The sequence below is a fragment of the Tripterygium wilfordii genome, chromosome 5, assembly GCF_013401445.1.
Source record: "Tripterygium wilfordii isolate XIE 37 chromosome 5, ASM1340144v1, whole genome shotgun sequence".
Taxonomy (NCBI): domain Eukaryota; kingdom Viridiplantae; phylum Streptophyta; class Magnoliopsida; order Celastrales; family Celastraceae; genus Tripterygium; species Tripterygium wilfordii.
Window position 1 is genome coordinate 11196280 of NC_052236.1, and position 21000 is coordinate 11217279.

The window sequence follows — 21000 nt, forward strand, 5'->3', positions numbered from 1 at the left end:
AAAGCCATGATTATTACATTTTAATTTGATGTTATATTATTATTGTCTATTAACAAAGATAAAATAAATTCATTCTTAAATGTTTGATGCACAAGACATTGTTGGTTAAATTTGGATCATGATAATGAGGAAAATAATCAAACCATATAGAGAACTTCCAACCCAATACACATCAACAATATTATCCACTTTGGATTGTTCGGTTTCCGTGAATACACCAGACTCGCACGACTTTGTCTTCTCAAGAGGTCAATCATCCTAATAGTACTTCAGTAAAAGCACGTTAGCTTAACTCTGGAGTTATTACGAAATGTTTTCCTTCAAAAAATCGCATTATTGATGGTTTATGAATTGAAATTATCTATATATGTTAACAAAGTGCTACACACTGTTGTTAGGAAGGATGTTGCTAGGATCTTTATCATTTTTCAATAATATATGTATATATTTGACAATATGATCAAAGTTTAGTGATAAAGATGTCTTAATCCACAATATACATGGTGCTAATGATGCGTTGTTGTTGATGAAAGCGGAACTCATCATTTCGCTAATTGTTTTTGAAAAATGTTTGAGCGCCCAAATTTACATGTGTTTATATTCAATGACTCTCTCATACAGGTCATGAATTGAGGATAAAACAAGGGTCATAAATTGGGGGTCTATAGCATCGCTCTCTCTCTCTTTTTTTTTTCTTCTTTTTTTTTTTATCTCCTCTCGGGCTCATGGTAATCATGAAAAAACCACTTGGATGATAACTTAGTAATGACGAATCTCTTCGAGGTAACACCGTATGGATTTGAAAGATCCCGAATCTTTTCCATTAGGAACAATGTCGTTGTGACCGCGTGCAAAGTTTTGATCTAACTATCTTGTTGTTATCAGTGCGCGCATGCTTGGCAGTCCGAATTTAAATCTATATTGGATAAGCAGGTGGCAAAATTGTATGGTGTAGTTTGGTGATTGAAATAAGTGATGCATATTTTGTACTTTGCGATTTTTAATGTTGGAAAAATGCTTATTCTGTACGCCTCTCTGGCCTCCGCTTATGATGACAAGTAACTAAATATTGTTTACACGTCAACATCTTTCTGCTAAAATTTCGCTGGGACCCACAAACATCTAGTGTGGGTCCCAGGATACAAAATAATCAGCAGCAGCATGGAAAGCCGCACGGAACCAAGACACAGTTTGTACTGCTTCCCCTACCCTCCCCCCCTCTCTCTCTCCGTGCCTGCGCTCAAACCCTCTCTAGGGTTTTCCCATTACCAAATCTGATGTCTTCCTCGGCTACACTGTTGTGATTTCGGCAGCTACGACGCATCTTAGCTCGTTTCAGGTACTGTTTCTTCTTCAGATCTCGAATAGTTGTACTAGTTGCACCGCCTATCCGCATTTCATTCTGGTGCGTGCTCTTCGTTGGGTTACTTGATCTTCTGTTTTGGATTTGTTCGAGGCTTCCTTTTTGTTTTTTTGAACTTGCATTGAAGATATTGTCAGAGTCCGTAACGTTTCGTTTGTTGAGTAAATGACTCATTATCTGTTATATTGAGCTCAAATGGAACGGATTCGATTTGGTTTTTCTCCTGTTTCTGTACTCCTTTTTGTCTCTGAATCTGTGATGCATCAATTGCACAAACATGAAAATACACACAAAAAAAAGGTAAATTGGATTTTTTTTTATCTAAAAATAGAGAGTTAATTTCTTAATTTTAATGTAATCTTTATCATTGTATGTATGAAATCCCTCTTTTGGATGTGGAATCTATGGCTAAGATTCAATATTGGGGATTTCCATGAGTGCTTGTATAACTTCCAGCTCAGAAAAGAGATTCAACCAGCATGCTCTGTCCGCAATATTGGTCATTTGTTGGCTTTAAACGGAATGAGTTTCGCTAACAGTCATATCTAGGGCGACTTTCACAGTACTCTGTATATTATTTCAATTGAAGTCGCATCGAGATGTATATCGTCTATGTCTGAACCTAGATCAAAATTATTTTTTTACTATTACCCATAACAAGCATTTTCCTGCAATTGAACAGCTTATCACCCTGTTTATCTCAATAAATTATACATTGTTTTTTATTCCTATTTATTCTCAATTTTCATTTAAATTGCTGCTAATCATGTTAGAGCATTGGTGATCATCTCAGGTTTTGGCATGAGCGCGAGGATGACAGACTATAGAAGCAGCTTGTAAACCTGTTTTCAATGGATGGTGGTTTTATACCTGTGCCTCACTTTGTCCTAGATCTTTGAAGTTCCTATATATGAAGAGCCTGAGAAATGGTTTAGCGTAATATTGAAGGGCTTTATTTACCTTATATTCATACTTATTCTAAATAGAATTTGCTTGGGGAAAGCACCTGTTGCAACTAGCAATGGGGTCTTCCTCTGGTACTTGTGAAATTGTTGAAGCAGGGGAAGAGGTTAGTCCAGTTCAACATTCTAGAGGAGCTTATCAACTGAATTCTGGGTTCAGGCTGGATGGCAATCAAAGGCCTCCTGTAGTGAAATTGGGATATAAAGAATCTCTCGAAGACGATATTAATCAACTTTTTGAGGCTATCAGTCTTAAAACTTCATCAAAGGAATTAGGTTCTTCAAACCAAGCAGGCACAAGCACCAGCCCCTTAAGGAAGAATGCTTTGAAAAAGCCAATTACAATGGGCATGGCCCAGTCACCAAGACTTGGAAACCATGAGAAGTTGTCTCTAAAACAGGCATTAAGGGAACTTTGTATTTCTAAGGCATCCGAAATGGCTGCTACAAAACGTCTATCCAAGTCAACCAGTTCTCCTCGGATATCTGAAGCTGAGAGGATAAAGAGTTTGTTCAATGCTGTTCTAGTCGAAGAAGCCAGGGGACCTGGTCTCTCCCAAAATGAAATGAGCGGAAGTATGATTGAAATATCATTGGTGCCAGAGGAGGGAAAATCAAACTCTTCCAGAAAGATGCCGCAGCAACTTGAGTTGCATAAGAAGATGTTGCTGAACCAAACAGCCAAGTCTTCTCCTCAGTTTTCTGTTTCAACAAAGCAAAATGGTAGTGAGATTACACCAATGCAAAATGATGTTGTCTCTGCATCAAGGAAAGTTGAAACTCAGGCATTAAAGTTGCCAAATCTAAGTGCTAATTATTCTCCTCGTTTTGGTGCTCCATCTAGACCCAATTATGTTGGGGATACATCTGTACAGAATGAGATTTTTTGTGGATCAAGAAAAGTCAGAGCTCAGGCATTAAAACCACCAAACCAAAGTACCGAGTCTTCTCCTGGGTTTGCAGTTTCGTCGGGTCAAAATAGTTTTCGACTTGCTGTTCCATTAGCAGAAAATGGGACAGAATCCAAACTGATGCAGAATGACATTGTTCTTACATCAAGAGAAGCAGCTGTGACCCAAGCAGTAAAGTGTGAGCTGGTGCCAAAAGAGAAGCTGACACCTTCACCATATCCAGCTTGTTCTGATATTGACGACCTTATGTTAGAGCAGGACAGAAATGCTCCTGAGTCAACCAAGTTACCGAATAAGGCATCATCACCAAAGTCAAGGCGAAAAGGCAGGTTGCACACAGTTCCTCCTTCTAGTTCTGTGAATCCTACCCGGGTAAACAAGTCAAGTAGAAATACTCCCCTTCTAGTGAAGCCGGTTCTCAGGAACAGGAGTTTTGTTAAGAAGAAAGTAAAGCAGAATTCAACTTCTGCTGTCCACATGTCTAATTCACCCAAAGTAAACATTGATCCTGATACAAGTCAATTAGTTTGCCCAAAATGCCAATGTACTTTGCAAAATGCACTGAATCAAGGTTCTCCAGCTTCCCACTATGTCAATCTTCGTGCTGAAGTTGGATCAACTTATGTGACCTCTGGTGCAAGCAAGCCAGGCTTCAACTCCAGTAACTGTGACAGAAGTGGAGATCCCGGTGTGAAAGTAAAGAACCATAAGTCAAAAGAAAAGGGAGAGTCATCCCATAGCTCAAAAAGCAGCCTTGGTGAGTATAGTAGCAGTACAACTATCAGTGACGATAGCAATTTAAGTGGGTCTAGTTGTGGCAACAGACCTCATATGTCGAAGGATGTGAGGTGGGAAGCTGTCCGCCTAGTTAAGATGCAGCATGGGGTCTTACGATTGGGACATTTCAATCTTTTAAAGAAGCTTGGTTGTGGTGATATAGGGACTGTATATCTCGCTGAGCTGATTGGTGCGAACTGTCTTTTTGCAATAAAGGTCATGGACAATGAATTTTTAGCTAGGAGAAAGAAGATGCCCAGGGCTCAAACAGAAAGAGAAATATTGAGGATGCTAGATCATCCTTTTCTCCCTACACTATATTCCCAATTCACGTCAGATAATTTATCATGTTTAGTTATGGAGTATTGTCCTGGTGGAGATCTGCACGTTCTGCGGCAGAAGCAGCCCGGCAGGAGATTCCCCGAGCCAGCAGCCAGGTAATAAACATGAAGCTTCATTGTAATTACAAGCATTTGAAATCATTCTCTCCTATCACTCATTATGTGCAATCAAGCACAGGACAACATACGATAAATGGCACTAGGAAAAAAATGTAAAAGCATAACCTCCACATTATGTATCTTTGAACTATGCTGATACACAATTGTATTCAGCAAACCATTGGAGGCTTTGTCAAAAATCAAGTCTGCAGGCCATTAATTGTTGTTTTTGCCCACAAACTTGTTCATTTTAGATTCTTATCATTAAAGTTTTGGAGATGCATCTTTGTTCTTCTGTGTGAATCCTTGGATCAGAGAAAATTGCTGAGTATTGCCTACCGAAGGAAGTGGCAGGGCAGCTAATATACTCAAGATGGTTGGCTACTGACATTGCTCCCTTCATGTTGAAATGCATGCCACCATTTTATGGCTTGCTTACTTGATGTTCCTTTCATTTTCATCCAGCAATCCCACCATGCCTCTACTTTTGCCGCATTTTTGGAATCTTTTTTTAATCATCCTTGCCAAATTTCTGGATCTTTTCACTAATTGTCTTATGGTTGTCACAACTAAACTAAATTTAAGACTGCCATTTGTCATAGCATGTGATTCTTTTACCTCCTTTTAGATGTCGCATTCCTAGACTTCTTTTCCAAAGTGCCTCGACAGATATCAGATATGTCAACTTAATTAAATATAAAACCGTCATGTCTTAATATGCAGGTTTATTTTCTGAACTCAAACTTTATCTAAGTCCCTGCATTACCAGTTAGAAGAGTTTTTAGCTTACATCTGACTGAAACATGTTGTTTGATTATGTTGGATCCAAGTCCTTTGCTCACTTCTTACTGACATTTGTGATGCGCATCATAGTCTAAAGTGCCCAAAATGATTAGTTTGTCCACTAGTCTGCCGAGCATCTTATGTTACATGATCTGCGGGCCTTCGTGCTCGGGTCCATCACTGTGATTGAAGCTGTTTCTTGACATAAAAAGTTGGACATGCCATACTATTCACCTTATGCTTGATAATTCATCTTTTTTATTTGGGCATGGGTTTTACAAGTTGCCACTTTACCCAACTCTACACCATGCTATGTGCAGGTTTTATGTTGCTGAAGTCCTCCTTGCTCTGGAGTACTTGCATATGCTTGGCATTGTCTATCGAGATCTGAAGCCGGAGAATATTCTTGTCCGAGAAGATGGCCACATCATGCTCACGGACTTTGACCTGTCACTCAGATGCACTGTTTCTCCAACTCTCCTAAAATCGTCTTCATCAGATGCGGTACCAGCGAAGATTTCTGGTCCATGCACGCAGTCTAACTGCATGGAGCCTTTCTGGATTGAACCGTCCTGTAAAGTTCCGTGCTTCAGTCCTAGGTTTTTACCTGCTGCAGCAAAAGCAAGGAAGTTGAAAGATGAACTCGCAGCGCAGGTTAGGTCATTGCCGCAGCTTGTGGCAGAGCCTACCGATGCTCGTTCCAATTCCTTTGTTGGAACCCATGAATACTTAGCTCCCGAGATCATCAAAGGTGAGGGCCATGGAGCTGCAGTCGATTGGTGGACTTTTGGCATATTCCTCTATGAGCTTCTATATGGTAGAACACCCTTTAAAGGTTCTGAGAATGATGAAACGCTGGCCAATGTGGTGTTGCAGAGCCTCAAGTTCCCGGACGGCCCTCTTGTTAGCTTTCAGGCAAGAGATCTCATCAGAACACTGTTAGCGAAGGAGCCGGAGAATAGATTGGGCTCAGTGAAAGGGGCTGCTGAGATCAAGCAGCACCCATTCTTTGAAGGCTTGAATTGGGCATTGATACGTTGTGCCATACCACCAGAACTGCCAGAGTTCTATGACTTCGGATATTCAAGTGTGAATTTTCAGGAGAAGAGCGAGTTTCTAGAGTGTAAAGCTACGGGAGAGCACCTTGAATTTGAGTTGTTTTAGTGAAATCTTATTATTGATCTTTGAATCCGATCGATGAAGGTTCTCCTCTCCTCTTGTAATTAGCATTTAGCTTATAATGTAAATCTGATGAGAATATTGTGTACAAGCTTTCATCGTTGCCAAGAAAAGTTCACCTGGCAGCTGCATAGAAGATACATGGCTTGAGGTTATCAAACTTACCGTTTTTTTTTTGGTTGCTTGGAAGGCCTAGCCCAATGGCTACTTTCTGACCGTTGAGCTAGTTTTAAACCCTGAATGGTCATTCTGTGTGTACAACGGGTCACCAATTTAGTCTTGAGTCGCAGCTCAATACATGAGTAAGACTAGGCCAAGGCTCAAAATATGGCTCTTAATCCCTCCTAAGAAGCGGGCTCGTGCCATCAGCCCTCGGTCCACAAGATACAAGAAATCTCAAGAAATTACGTTTCAGCAACTCGAACACTGAACCTGAGATATCTTTCACCTCGAAGTCCGACGATGTAACCACCAGGTTAATGCTACTTTAGCTTCCAGTTTCTTTCCAATACATCAGCCGTCGCTGTCTTCCTCCTAGCCCAAATCCAGTTTTTCGAGCCTAGCCCAAAAAAGTTTTGGGCCTTATTAGCCCAAATTCAGTTTCGTTTAGGCTGGCTAACTTCTAATTAATTAAGAGTACGGTTTCCGCCGTTGTGGGTATATCTCGGTACGGCTGCGACTGAGCTCTTTTTAGTTTTTACAGTGAAGACTTCAGATGGCTTTTCACCTTTCTCCTTCTTCACTCCACGAGGTGCAGAGGCACTAAGTCCAATCGGAATGGCCGAGCGGGTTCTGTTAGGTAACCTAATCTCATATCGATGCCTTGAATTGATTTTCAAACATTAAACCCTAGAATTTCTTGCCTTTGCGCTTATGTTTCCTTTTAGTATGTTGTGCGAAGGAGGAGTGTTAATCGATGTATGCCCAATTTTTGCCTGAATCTCGTTGTGGAATCTCTTCTTCTTGTTTTCAATTGCAATGGTTTTTTTTTGTTCAATAGCATACAAGCTTTATGTACACCAGTGAGACTATGAAGTTTTCTGCGTCTTCTCTCTTGCTTTCTGAAAGGCAAAAACTTTATTCTTTGACTAATTATTCATTGGAACTGCTTACAAATCCTACAGTGTCCCTTAGGTCTTCAACCTATTGATGATTGTCCACTTCTCTTTCTGAAAATGCCACACCGAAAGGGCTTCTTCACTTTACGTCGCCCTCCCTCCCTGTCATTCCCGATCTTGTGAGAAAAACAGGAAAACCTGTGAGGGTTTTGACTTTAGGTCCGTTTGCAATCTCCCCCGTCTCTTGAGTCTAAGTGCTACATTGATTTTCTGTATCTAGGGTTTCAGAGAGAAGCCACCAGTTGTTACCTTTTTGGTAAGGGCTCTCTATGTTATGATTCTTAGTTCATGCTCTTGTGCTTTGATTGTTGTGGATTTTTGTGCGGTACTATTTGGAGATTTTGTGTTATGTTATACTTGTATAGTTGTATAATCAATTGAACAATTTTTGGGATTTTAATCATGCAGATTATCAAAGAATGAGCTCAGATAGTCATAGTATGAAATCTACATCTGCTACCCCTTCTAAAGATAATGAAGTTGACAATACTAGTGCCCCGCTTTGGAATTATGTCACTAGATTAGAAAAGGTTGGTGGAAATGGTGGAAATTGGAAGTGGCAGTGCAAATTTTGCAATGTGATTTATACTTCCTCTCATTCTCGAGTGAAGGCACACTTACTAAAAATAGGTAGGTGTGGGATAGCAGTGTGCAAGAAAATTACTGCAGATTCTGTAAGTGAAATGAATAGGGTAATTGAACAAGCGGAAATGAGGTCAAGACCTCTACAAATTCGACCTCCAACTTCCCAATCTGTAGGCCACGGGCAACCACTTATGAGTCAAAGTTCAGTTTTTAGTACAAGCACTATGGAGTCCATGGGAACAAAGAAGAGGAAGGATACTTCTCCTTTAGAGAAGGCTTTTAGTAATGAAGCCCATGAGGAGCTTGGAAGCTTAATAGCAAGGATGTTTTACTCTAGCGGGTTGCCATTCCACTTTGCCAGGAATCCATACTATATTCAAGCTTTCACATTTGCTTGTAACCATAATATATGTGGTTATGTCCCTCCAGGGTATAATGCTTTGAAAACAACTTTGCTCCAAAAGGAAAAAGCACGCATTGAGAGATTGCTACTACCAATCAAGGGAACTTGGAAAGAGAAAGGGGTGAGTATTGTCAGTGATGGATGGACTGATGTTCAAAGGAGGCCTCTTATTAATTTCATGGCTGCCTCAGAGAGTGGTCCAATATTTCTTAAAGCTGTTAATTGTGGAGGTGAGAGAAAAGACAAGAAATTTATTGCTAACTTGATGAAGGAGATTATTCTAGATGTTGGTGAGCTAAATGTTGTGCAAGTTATTACAGATAATACTCCTGTTTGCAAGGCAGCAGGTTTGATCATTGAGACTCAATTTCCCACCATCTTCTGGACTCCTTGTGTGGTTCATACTCTTAATCTTGTATTGAAGAATGTATGTGCTGCCAAACATACCGAGTCTGAGAGTGATATTATGTTTGAAGAATGTAGTTGGATAGCTGATATTGTTGGGGATGTGGTATTCATAAAAAAATTTATCACTACTCACTCTATGAGGCTAGCTATATATAACAAGTTTGTTCCTTTGAAGCTTCTCGCAGTTGCCGAGACTAGATTTGCTTCTAATGTTGTAATGTTGAGAAGGTTTAAACTTGTGAAGCGTGGACTTCAAGAAATGCTTATTTCTGATATGTGGGATGTTTTTAGGGAAGATGACGTAGGCGGAGCTAGATTTGTGAAGGAAAAAATATTTGATGATGTTTGGTGGGATAAGATTGATTATATTCTTTCCTTCACTGGTCCTATATATGATATGCTTCGATTTGTTGATATGAATAAACCTACACTTCATTTGATTTATGAGATGTGGGATTCTATGATTGAGAATGTTAAAAAGGTTATATACAGACATGAAATCAAACAAATGAATGAGGAGTCAAGGTTTTTCTCAGTGATATATTCTGTTCTTGTGGATAGATGGACCAAGAGCATTACACCTCTTCATTGCTTAGCACATTCCTTGAATCCTAGGTATATTCTACTCCTAAATGCTACTTTTCCTTTTTAATTATGTTTACTTGTTTAGCAATTTTGTGTTTGCCATTCAAATTCATTTTTTATTTTAACATCTATAGGTATTATAGTGAGGCATGGCTTAATGAGGATTCTACTCGAATTGCTCCACATAGAGATGAAGAGATTTCGGAAGGGAGAAACAAATGTTTGAGAAAATATTTTCCAAATAATGAGGATAGAAAGAAGGTGAATGTGGAATTTGCTAGATTTTCAGAAGCTATGGATGTATTTTCTGAATATGATTCTTTGTCTGATAGAGGAGCTCTTGATCCGAAGGCATGGTGGTGTGTTTATGGTTCTCCTGCTCCTTTACTGCAAAGTCTAGCGTTGAAGCTACTTTATCAACCATGCTCTTCTTCTTGTTGTGAAAGAAACTGGAGCACCTATTCATTTATCCACTCGTTTAAAAGGAATAAAATTCAACCACAACTTGCTGAAGATTTGTTGTTTGTACACACAAATCTTCGTCTTCTTTCGAGAAAAAGCGAGCAATATAGTAAAGGAGAATCAAGAATGTGGGATGTGGCTGGAGATAGTTTTGATCCATTAGATGGTGTTGGGGAACTTGAAATCGCTAATCTATCTCTCGATGAACCAGAATTAGAAGCGGTGTTATTTGGTCAGGGTGATGATGCTCAGGATAATGTTATTGGTGAATGATGAATGGTGATTGATAAATGATGAACAATATGTTGTTATGAGTTTCATGATTCTATCTTTTGTTGTTTTTTTTGTTTTGTTTTGTTAAGGATGATGTACTTTTTTTTCTTTTTCAGGGCAAGGTAGGAGCTTCTCTTATTAGTACTTGTGTAAAATTTTGTAGATATTGTTATTTTGTTCAAATATATGTAAATATGTACAAGTAATATTTATAGAAGGCGTATCCTCTTGTTCATACATGCCTTCACAAGGCTGGAAAATGTTCTGATGAATGTTTATCCTCATTTCATTTATTTATCTTCTTTTGTTCCAGCATTTTAAATTTAGTTTGTGCTGCTTGTGGTGTATGCAATCGCGGGATCATGACTTTGCGACTACATGCGTCTGTCGTGTGCCGAACCACCTTAGGGAGGAGAAGGTTATAAGGTACGTCCATTGCGGTTGTAGGGGTTCCACCGGCGGAGATGAACTGTTCTCCCTTCATGGAACCCTCCTCGTTTGACTATTAGCATCATATATATGGTTGTGCAACTACATTGGTAAACTTCCCACTGTTTCTGATGCTCCTTAAGCTGTTCTTTGGAATGTGTAATTGAGGCTTGAACGATAAGGGTTGTGATGATCAGTCTTTGACTTGAAGGTTGTCTGAACGAAAATAATAAATATTAATCCTAGCAGTTGGTAGTATAGTTATTGACGCACAAAATTCAAATGAATTCGTGGATTCCACATGATGTATATGAAATCTTATGTGTGCAACTCAATAGATAGGATAACTGAGATACCAACTATTGGGATTTCTATCGTAATTGTTGGATGAGGGGTTATTTAAAAATTCATAGAAATCGAATAGACCGTCAAATCGACTGATTGATCTGTCATTTTTTTTTAAAAAAAAAAAACCTTGAGAATTAGTCTATTGATTGGTTAAATTCATGTCAAAAGATTGAGAGGAAAAAAGTCGACCATAACTTAACTGAGCTTTTACACCCATCATCTTTGGTCTGTGATGGTTCTACTTCTTGGTTGAGTTGGGCTAAAATTCATATTTAAATTCTTCCTGGGCCTTGATTTCGTGTGTGCTGACTGAGAGATAATGGAAGCAAAGTCCAGTTAATGTGACTGTTGCCAGTGGTGGAACCTGACTTGATTTCATGTGGGCTGAGTGAGAGATACTGAAGTCCAGTTAATGTGACTGTTTTGTTGGCAGTGGTGGAACCTGATGATGAGAATCTCATATCGGAAGATAGTGGGTTTGGAATTTAGTTTATAATGGAGGACAAACCTTCTATTGTCAACCTGAGTTTTCAATAAAGAGTTAGGTCTAAACTTGTGATGTTAGACTTTGACTCTCATCCCGCGTGGTGGGTATTCATCATCTGACCATGACATCAGAAAAGAAAAAAGGACTAATTGATGGAACTTTACAGTCTGTGTATCAACTGAGAGTTTTGATGTCAAACCAAGATGCCACGGCTGAAAATCGAAGGGATGAATTGGTTGAATACGTGTAATTCGATTATTGAATTATTAATTCTTCGACGGCTTCGAATAAACGTTTAAAGTGTGTATCAACTGAGAGTTTTGATGTCAAACCAGCATGCCACTGTTGAAAATCGAAGGGATGAATTGGTTGAATACGTGTAATTCGATTATTGAATTATTAATTCTTCGAATAAATGTTTAAAGTGGGGTTGGAAGGAAGAGACCTAGTTTTCTGGAATGATAAATTGACAACGGAGATGACAAAATTAAATTCAACCCGCCCCAATAATAAGAAAAGAAATTGAAAGAAGACACAAGAGTGTGTCTGTCCATTGTGAATGCTCTTAACTGCTGTTGCAGAAACTAATCATTGCTCCTTCCCTCTGTTCCTTTTTGTAAGAATCGTTAGAACATCCTAATCAAAGACATTAGTCTAGAAAATGAATTAAGAGAAATTAAGGTGAGATGACAAATCATGAATCAACCCAAATTAAATAAAGAGAAAACACCAAAAGTCCCTTACAGTCTGTGTATCAACTGAGACTTTTGATTACAAACTAGCATGCCATGATTGAACATGAATAGGATGAATTGGTTGAATACGTGTAATTCGATTATAGAATTATTATTCTTCGACAGCTTTGAATAAATGCTTGAAACTAGGTTGGTCACGTGATCTAGTCTTCTGGCTGTATAATATATAATAATCGACAACAGACAAAGACGTCGAAATTCTTGATAAACCGTTAAATTGGTCGGAATGACTAACGTGGTCCACTATTTAAAATAGATAGATTTTCGTGACACGAAAAAATGTTGATCCATTTTAGAAAGTAAAGAGGTTTTATCGTTAATTATCCTAAATATATATATATGTATATGTATATGTACAGCGACACGTGGGATCCAAAGGGGTGAGGTCCAACATGTTATTTCACTTATCCATGTTCTCAAAAAATTGTCTGCATTTTAGGTTCATACTACAAATCCGCACGGATCCACTGTTTTGAATCTCATATATTTCAAATCAATGATCAAAAAACTGTCATTTTACTTTATGTCCTTATGAGAGAATTTCTTTATACATAAATTCTTCCATAGAGACATAAAATAAGGACAACGTTTCGACCATTGATTTAAGTGAAATGATAAGTGGGGTCTCACTATTTTGAGTCGCACATATTCTAAATCAATGGTTAAAAAGCTATACTTATTTTATATCCTTATTTTATGTTCTTATGAAAGAATTTCTATCCTAGTGTAGCATAGGGACAATTCACGTAAAGGAATTAAACCTTGATTTAGCACATAAACCTTTGTATGTGTTTTTTTTTTTTTTTTTAAATTGAGAGGGGATTCAAATCTTTATTATTAAAATGATATATATTATTCTTATCATTTCAATTAGTGGCCGGATGCGTGTAGAAATCTTTGTATTAGCTGTAACACAATTGATGGAATAGATAATCATATGCAATTATTTTATTTTATTTGTATAGTAAAACAAGACAACCTCGACATATTGTTGCCATAATATCAATTTCCCCAAAATACCCTCCACAAACTTTCTTTTTCTCCACAAACTCGCCCACACGTTCACCTGTCGTTTTTCCAATCTATTTTTCCCCAAATACCTTCCTTCAACAAAAGCTCTATTTCCCATAAACCCCGCCACACGCACATCACGTTACACTTACATCTGCGTATATAAACAACTCAAACCTAGATTTTAGTTTTCTAGGATTTATTCATTCATTTATTTATAGAATACCAAAAAGTAATGTCATTTTAATAATATATATTCACTTCTCCTATGTCAAATCCTCAAAATTCATGTTTAAATTCTTTCTGGGCCTGACTCCTGGGCCTTAACTGAGTGAGAGATACAGGGTTCTGGAAGCAAAGCCCATTTAATTTGAATGGTGATGCCAATTAGAGCATCTCTAATGGGTATCATAAAAACACTTCAAATTACACTTTATCTAAAAGCCTGCAGCTAGAGCACCAAGATGGGTGTAAAATGGCTCTTGAAAAGAGCTGGTGAATTTCTTCACACTCCAATTAAGGAATGTCCTTTAAAAAATGAATAGTATATAAGTGGGACCCACTCCCACCCTTAATTTCTTCTTCAAGCTTTGACAATCACTATTGAACCGAGCGAAAGAGGGAAGAGAGAGAACAACCACTGAGAAATTTGGAGTCACGTCATTATAGGGTGGTCTCTTGATAATATGATGATGCACAAATATTAAGACAAAATGGAGCACTTGAAACTAAATAACCGGGGAAAGACAACTTTTGGTCACTGAAATATCTGATCAAATTCAACTCAGTCACTCATTTTATAAACGTTTCAAATTGAGTATCGAAAATTTAAAATTGTTTCAATCTAGTCACTCGGTCAGGTTTCTCATTGTTCGGGCAATAAAATTACTGATGCGGCATAAAAATTAATATTTTTAAATTTTTGACTGACCTGGCCACCGACGTGGCAAGTGATGACTTTGATATTCCTTATATTTTTTTAAAAAAATAACACAAATAATAACCCAAAAAAATAAAAAAGAAAAACTCAATTCCTTCTTCTTCTTTACACCCGCCGCTCAACAAAAAAGAAAGCCCTAAAAAAGCTAAACCCAAATTCATCCTCTTCTTCACAAGCAGCAGTTCAAGCTCACAGACCAGATTTTTTTTCTCCTTGACAAGAGTATATCCTCCAGAGAGATTCGAATGATGCCATTGAAGTGTTCGTTGACGGAGACCCTGTTAAAATCCCTAAAGGTATGACGGTGTTGCAGGCTTGTGAGGTTCCTGGGGTCGACATTCCTCGATTCAGAGGAGCTCCTCTCAAAAGAAGCCAAGTATTTCCCCTTTCAAATCTGTAATTTGATACCTCAATCGCTTTAGTTCGACGATAACTCCGGTGGACGGTTCCGATGGAAACTCCGGTGACTAGGAATTGATGCATAGATGTCTGTGAGGACTCCATCTCCAATGCGGGCTCCACTTGTGAAGTAGGTGAAGCAGCCAAAGGCAAAGGACTCAAACAAGTGGGAAATGGGCACGGAGGAAAAACACTAGTTGGGGCTTGGGTTGTAGAGACTCTTTGGGAGCTTGATCGGTTTGTGAGCAACTATAAGAAGTTGGTTAGCAAGATCAAATGGCAAGATCTCATGGGTATCAAGGTTTGAGAGGAAGATGAAGGACAGGAAGAAAGGTGAGAGACGAAGAGAGAAAAAGTGAGTTTTGGTACACCTTTTTTTTAATTTTTAATGACACGTATTTTTTATTAGTATTTTTAATGTCACATGGTTAATTTAACTGCCCGAAATAGTTTGAAACTGCCCATGTGACTTGTTTGAAACAATTTAAAAATTTGGATACTCAAATTGAAACGTTTGTAAAATGAGTTACTGAGTTGAACCTGGTAAGATATTTCAGTGATCAAAAATTACCTTTCCCCCTAAATAACCAATGGAGTTGCTTTTAATGGAACCTGACCATTATACATCAGATGTCAACTGCTACAAAGACTTAAATCATTACATCTTTGCTTTTTTCTTTGTTTTTTTGTTGGTAAGAATCGTTAAAACATCCTAATCAAAGACATTAGTCTTGGAAAATGAATATGAAATTCAGGTGAGATGACAAATCATGAATCACCCAAATTAAATAAATAATAAAGAGAAAACACCAAGTCCTTTAGTAGATAGAATATTTATTACCTTACAGTCTGTGTATCAACTGAGACTTTTGATTTCAAACTAGCATGCCATGATTGAACATGGATAGGATGAATTGGTTTGAATACGTGTAATTCGATTATTGAATTATTATTCTTCGACGGCTTTGAATAAATGTTTGCAACTAGGTTGGACCCCTGATCTAGTCTTCTGGTTGTATAATTGACAACAGACAGAAACGACAAAATCATAATATTAGTAATCATATGCTAGTATTTTATTTTGTATAGTACAACACGCAACCACCATATATTATTGCGATAATATCATCAATTTACCCAAAATACCCTCAACGAACTTTATATTTTTCCACAAGTTCCGTCACACTCAGGTTGCCAAATCAACAGTGATAGGGATCCAAAAAATTAGTATCCACTTGTCCCAAATATAATATTTCACACATTAATGATTTAATTTTTTTTGCTACTCAAATACAAGGACCCACACAAATTCACTCATATCTCTCGAAATTCTGGATAACGAAAAATTCGGGATCCCTATCGTGGTTGAATTTGTGGTTATTCCTTTTGATGGTCAATTTCCAGTGTGTATCACAAAACTTAGGTTTAGTTTTCAAGGATTTAATCATTTATTTGTAGAATACCAGAAAGTCATGCCATTTTAATAATATATCCACTTCTGCTAACTGCTATGTCAAAATCCTCAAAATCTCATGTTTCATTACGTATGTTAACATAAAGTCATATCCTAATGCATAAATTAGAGAGATATGAAGATTAAAATATCCCATATCGATTTGATATACCTCAATTGAGTAAATATTCTGTACATCTGACTATACTTATGGGTTTCGTTAATGTCAAAAGTAATCCACGACTCGGTTGTCAAGTCACGATGAGGAGGATTAAATATTTATAGAGAATTGAATGCAACAGTGACAAGACTGACTATACGTTCAAATTATTATTGTTACATAATTCATAACTAATAGTCAACGTTGAATTTGTATTTGCAGATATATGCCATTTGTATTTGCAGCCAGTAGAAATCAATTTTGGGCATCGTTTTGTTGAATTGGAAAAGTTTGTAAGGTTGTTCGATTTCGATGAAATTCGATTGGCTGAGGCGAAATGACATTTTGAACCGACCTAGGTGACCCCACCCTCATTTCGTCAAATTCCATCGTTTCGAGTCTCGAAAGAGTCATTTTTTGTTTTGAATGGTATTTTTATAATTTTACATTTTACGTTTTAGTTCATATTAAGGTTATAATCAACACTAATGATCATTATTTATAATTTTATCAAACGCATGTTTGATATTTTCGTTGTTATGCGTGCGTTATTATTCTTTTTGATGGTCACTTTCCAGTGCTATTAGAAAACTTAATTGTCTTCCAAGAGGTTCAATTTTAAAGGATTTTATTTATAGAATACCATAAAGTCACGCCATTTTAATAATATAATAATATAAATCCACTTCTCCTGTGGATAGTGCCGTAGGATATAGGCTGAATTATTTTGTTAACAGAAAGTCAAAGAATAATATTATAAGGAAATTAATGTTGAGCCAACATGCAGCACAAATTAAAAATGTTAGAGATGTCAATAAAGAGTATCTCAGTCATTTTAATAGTAAATCTTATCTCTGAATTGATGTAAGTGTAGGGATTTATAAAATCTGATGATTGAATCAGAGAGTGATATATCCACTATTGAAATATTTTTTTACTGAGATCTCTATCAATTCTTATCACAAATTAGGGAGAGAGAGACTGCTTCATTAAATCTAAGAGTCCAACTGTGGAGTAAACAAGTACAGCCGTATGTATGGTTCTCCCAGACGGAATAACCTTATCCAGAAGCAGTTTCATCCGACAGTCAGTTACCGATGGTTTAAGAGAAGTTACCAGAGGCGATTAACCGCACCAACTGACATATCCTAAGCCTATAAATACATTTTATTTGACATTTGTAAGCATTCATCGACAATCGACTCTCTAATAAAAGATCAGACTCCGTGGACCTAGGCGAGTTGCCGAACCACGTAAATTCTGTATTGTTACTCTCTTGAATCTTTCTATTTAATACACATTCTCACAGACGGCGCCAATTTAGCCTCCATTAGGGGGTTGGGGCCGAACCCCCACATGGGGTTCTGCCAAACCCAACCCCCAATGAGGGGGTTCGGCAAGGGGATCTGGCAAGGGAACCAGATCCTCCAATCTCAATCCAAGTAGTTTTTATCATTTATTTCAAGAGTGTTTATCCCAAATAAACATATTACAAAAAGAAAAGTTGTAAATTCAACAAAAAATTTAAGCCAAGAAAAAAGAATTACCTCTTGAAGAGCCGAAAAGAGATGACCTTTGAAGCATATGAAGTTTAGAAACGAAGGAAAATCTTCACATAATGCAGCTATTTATAGAAGATGTCAAGACTCCTAATTCAACTAGGAGAAGGAGACTATTTGCTGAGAGCATTTTAATCCAGTTAGGAAACTACTTCCTTTAAACATGAAAAAAACCTTTAAATTTATCCTAAATTTATTTAGGTAAATTAAAAGGCTGGGGGTATTTGTGGAATAAACAAGTACAGCCGTATGTATGGTTCTCCCAGACGGAAGGACCTTATCCAGGAGCAGTTTCATCCGACAGTCAGTTACCGACGGTTTCCAAGAGCAGTTACAATACAAGAGAAGTTATCAGAGGCGATTAACCGCACCAACTGACATATCCTAAGCCTATAAATACATTTTATTTGATATTTGTAAGCATTTATCGACAATCGACTCTCTAATAAAAGATCAGACTCCGTGGACCTAGGTAAATTATCGAACCACGTAAATTATGTATTGTTACTCTCTTGAATCTTTCTACTTAATACACATTCTATACTTCGGTGTAAATTTATCATCGACACCAAAAGTTGTTGTGTACATCATCTGGATGTTGATGTCAAATCCACGACTTGTCAATAGATGGTGAGGGACGATTAATTAGAATTGAAAACCACAGTGACTGCAGCATGATTTTTCCAATATATTTAGAATGTAGAGGGTACGATTAATCAACTGTTTGTGCTATATATATATATATATATATATATATATATATATATATAGAGAGAGAGAGCTTCTCAGGTGAGGGATCCCGCACTTTATTTAAAGTGCGGGATCCATCTAACACCATTCACTCGCGGGTCCCACGCGGGTCCCATCACATGTGGGGGTCACACTTACACATAATGAATGGTGTTAGATGGATCCCTCATTTTAAATAAAGTGAGGGATCCCTCATTTGAGAATTTTCATATATATATATATATATATATATTCTCTCTAATGTAACGAAGACGATTTTTGTCAAACCATGTGTGTTTGCGGGGTCCAACCACATTAAAGGGGTTCAATTTTGGGAGTTACTTATCTCTCACTAAAATCTCTCAGGCGTCTCACCAACTTGATCATGGAAGCTTCCCAACATCATACCGTCGTCAAACTTTCACAGACAATCTTCTTTATGATCTTTGCAGGTTTGATCTCATTCAACATTACATTGATTGTAGATTCTTGTGTCTACGAACATTATACGATGTGGAAAAAGAAAAGAAAGAAGAACAAGATCAAACCCTAAAATTAGAGTTGTAAAATTATAGTCTTCTTATAATCTTATGGGGCCATAATTTACCGCTTGATGCAGAAGCTACTAAGAAAAGAACAAATTATTAATTTGGACATTTTGTGGAGAATTTTGAGGGATTGAAGCAAAGGTAAAATCCCATTTTTTAGAATTATTAATTAATTAATATAATTAATATGAGCCATCGGAGAAAAAGTCATAATTAAATTAAGCAGAGAGGAATAGATGAAGCAAGTTGAGATGCTTTGATTAATTAATTAATTAATTTACTATCCAGTCACTTTACAGTTGTATTATTATATCAATATGCATGCATGTGTGTGTGTCTATATATATATCCCCTAAATCAATGTCAATTTCAATGTTTTAATTAAAGTATCAGTGTTGATAGATCAGTTTTGGTTCGATGACAAGGTAATCGCTAAGAAAGTATGCCAATATATTGTATCCCATTGACTCATACTGCACCAAGGACCTGATATTCCACAAAAATGTTTGGGATTTCACTAAAAAATATCTCAGTTATCCTAGTAGTTGATCTTATTTCTTGATTGACGTAAGTGTAAGGGTTCACAAAACCTTGTGATTGAACCAGAGAGTAACACATCTACTATTGGGATGACTGATATGCTTTTTACTGGAATCCCTATCATTTCTAAATCTTCAAGGACTGTCATTTGCTAGAATCTTTTAAGTTTCTGCATTTTCTTTTGTCCCATTCTTTGCTACTTCCAAGCTTGTGTGCAAAATATCCATTCACTAACAAAAAAACATTACAATTCCACCCTTAAGAGGAATGAAAATTCGGGGAATCTAATGTTAACCCTAGCTAGGATGACCATAGAACTAATCCAAGGGCCAAGTACTCAATAAAACGACAAATCTTTAAAAAAAAAGGCACGTAATTACCTTTTGTTAAGGTTATAAAACAAAAGTTTAATGAGTCCCAAATACAAAAGCAAAGTTTAAACTAGTAAATAATGATCAATTAGTGTGGGTAATATGGTCAAGAAAATAAAAAACAATACAAAAGACAATGTATGGAGGAGATGGTGGAGCCCACCAATCATTCTAACATCCAATTGCTAAATTCCACTAGTGATATCCTCATGTCATTACCTTAAGAAAAATATTAAAATTGGGGAATCCAACGTTCCAAATCCCTTCCTTCATTTACAAAAATGACACATTTGGATAATCTTTTTTTTGTCTTGCTTCCCTCTTTTGTATGATAGAGAGTCATATGGCTTGGCTTGGAGATCGAGGTGGCTTTCAAGCTCCTACAATTGATCATGAATGGTGTTAACAATTGGTTTTTATCGTTTTTTGACATAAATTTAATTTAACCGACCGACCATTCGGTCGGTTATTGGCGATTTATCCATTTAAACATATGTTGATAGATCAATTTCTGTACGTAAGTTTTTGAATGGTATTTTTGTACTTTTTTATTTTAGATTTTAGTTCATATTAGGGTTACAATCAACCCTAATGGTCTTCCAAGAGGTTCAATTTTAAAGGATTTTATTTATAGAATACCATAAAGTCATGCCATTTTAATAATATAATAATAATATATCCACTGTCTCCTATATCAAATCGTCAAATTCAAACAAATCCCAAGTTTCATCGCACAACGTGAAAACTGAGGTTATGCTGGATAGTGGGACAGGCTGAATCATTTTATTGATACAAAAGTCAAATATTAATATTATATGGAGAATTAATGTTGAGCCAACACATGCAGCAAAAATTAGGGAAAGAGAGAGAGACCGCTTCGCTAAATCTAAAAAGTCTAAAAGCACTTACATTTGTGCAAGTTTTTTTGGGTGAATAAAATTGTATGGAATTTTATGTTTTATTGATGTAGTTATGTATTGGGAGATGTGTTTTATTGATGTGATTGTATTGAGAGATAGTAT

General features: G+C 37.0%; 2 protein-coding genes across 2 annotated transcripts; both read left to right on the forward strand.

Moving 5' to 3' along the window:
- Positions 1-1208: 1208 nt before the first annotated feature.
- Positions 1209-6579, forward strand: LOC119998683 (serine/threonine-protein kinase KIPK2-like). Its single transcript, XM_038846052.1, has 3 exons — positions 1209-1339; positions 2157-4450; positions 5557-6579. Exons 2-3 carry the CDS (start codon positions 2385-2387, stop codon positions 6398-6400), a joined length of 2910 nt encoding a protein of 969 aa, XP_038701980.1. The 5' UTR covers positions 1209-1339; positions 2157-2384; the 3' UTR covers positions 6401-6579.
- Positions 6580-7077: 498 nt separating this feature from the next.
- LOC119998684 lies at positions 7078-10484 on the forward strand. The gene is made up of 3 exons (XM_038846053.1): positions 7078-7214; positions 7942-9544; positions 9649-10484. Exons 1-3 carry the CDS (start codon positions 7193-7195, stop codon positions 10247-10249), a joined length of 2226 nt encoding a protein of 741 aa, XP_038701981.1. The 5' UTR covers positions 7078-7192; the 3' UTR covers positions 10250-10484.
- The last annotated feature ends 10516 nt before the right edge of the window (positions 10485-21000 follow it).

Bases quoted from the DNA above. Each gene is read 5' to 3' on its own strand.
- LOC119998683 (XM_038846052.1), top strand. From the start codon at position 2,385: ATGGGGTCTTCCTCTGGTACTTGTGAAATTGTTGAAGCAGGGGAAGAG. The intron at 4,451-5,556 runs GTAATAAACATG...TGCTATGTGCAG, and splicing joins TTCCCCGAGCCAGCAGCCAG to GTTTTATGTTGCTGAAGTCC.
- LOC119998684 (XM_038846053.1), top strand. From the start codon at position 7,193: ATGGCCGAGCGGGTTCTGTTAG. The intron at 7,215-7,941 runs GTAACCTAATCT...TTAATCATGCAG, and splicing joins GGCCGAGCGGGTTCTGTTAG to ATTATCAAAGAATGAGCTCA. The intron at 9,545-9,648 runs GTATATTCTACT...TAACATCTATAG, and splicing joins GCACATTCCTTGAATCCTAG to GTATTATAGTGAGGCATGGC.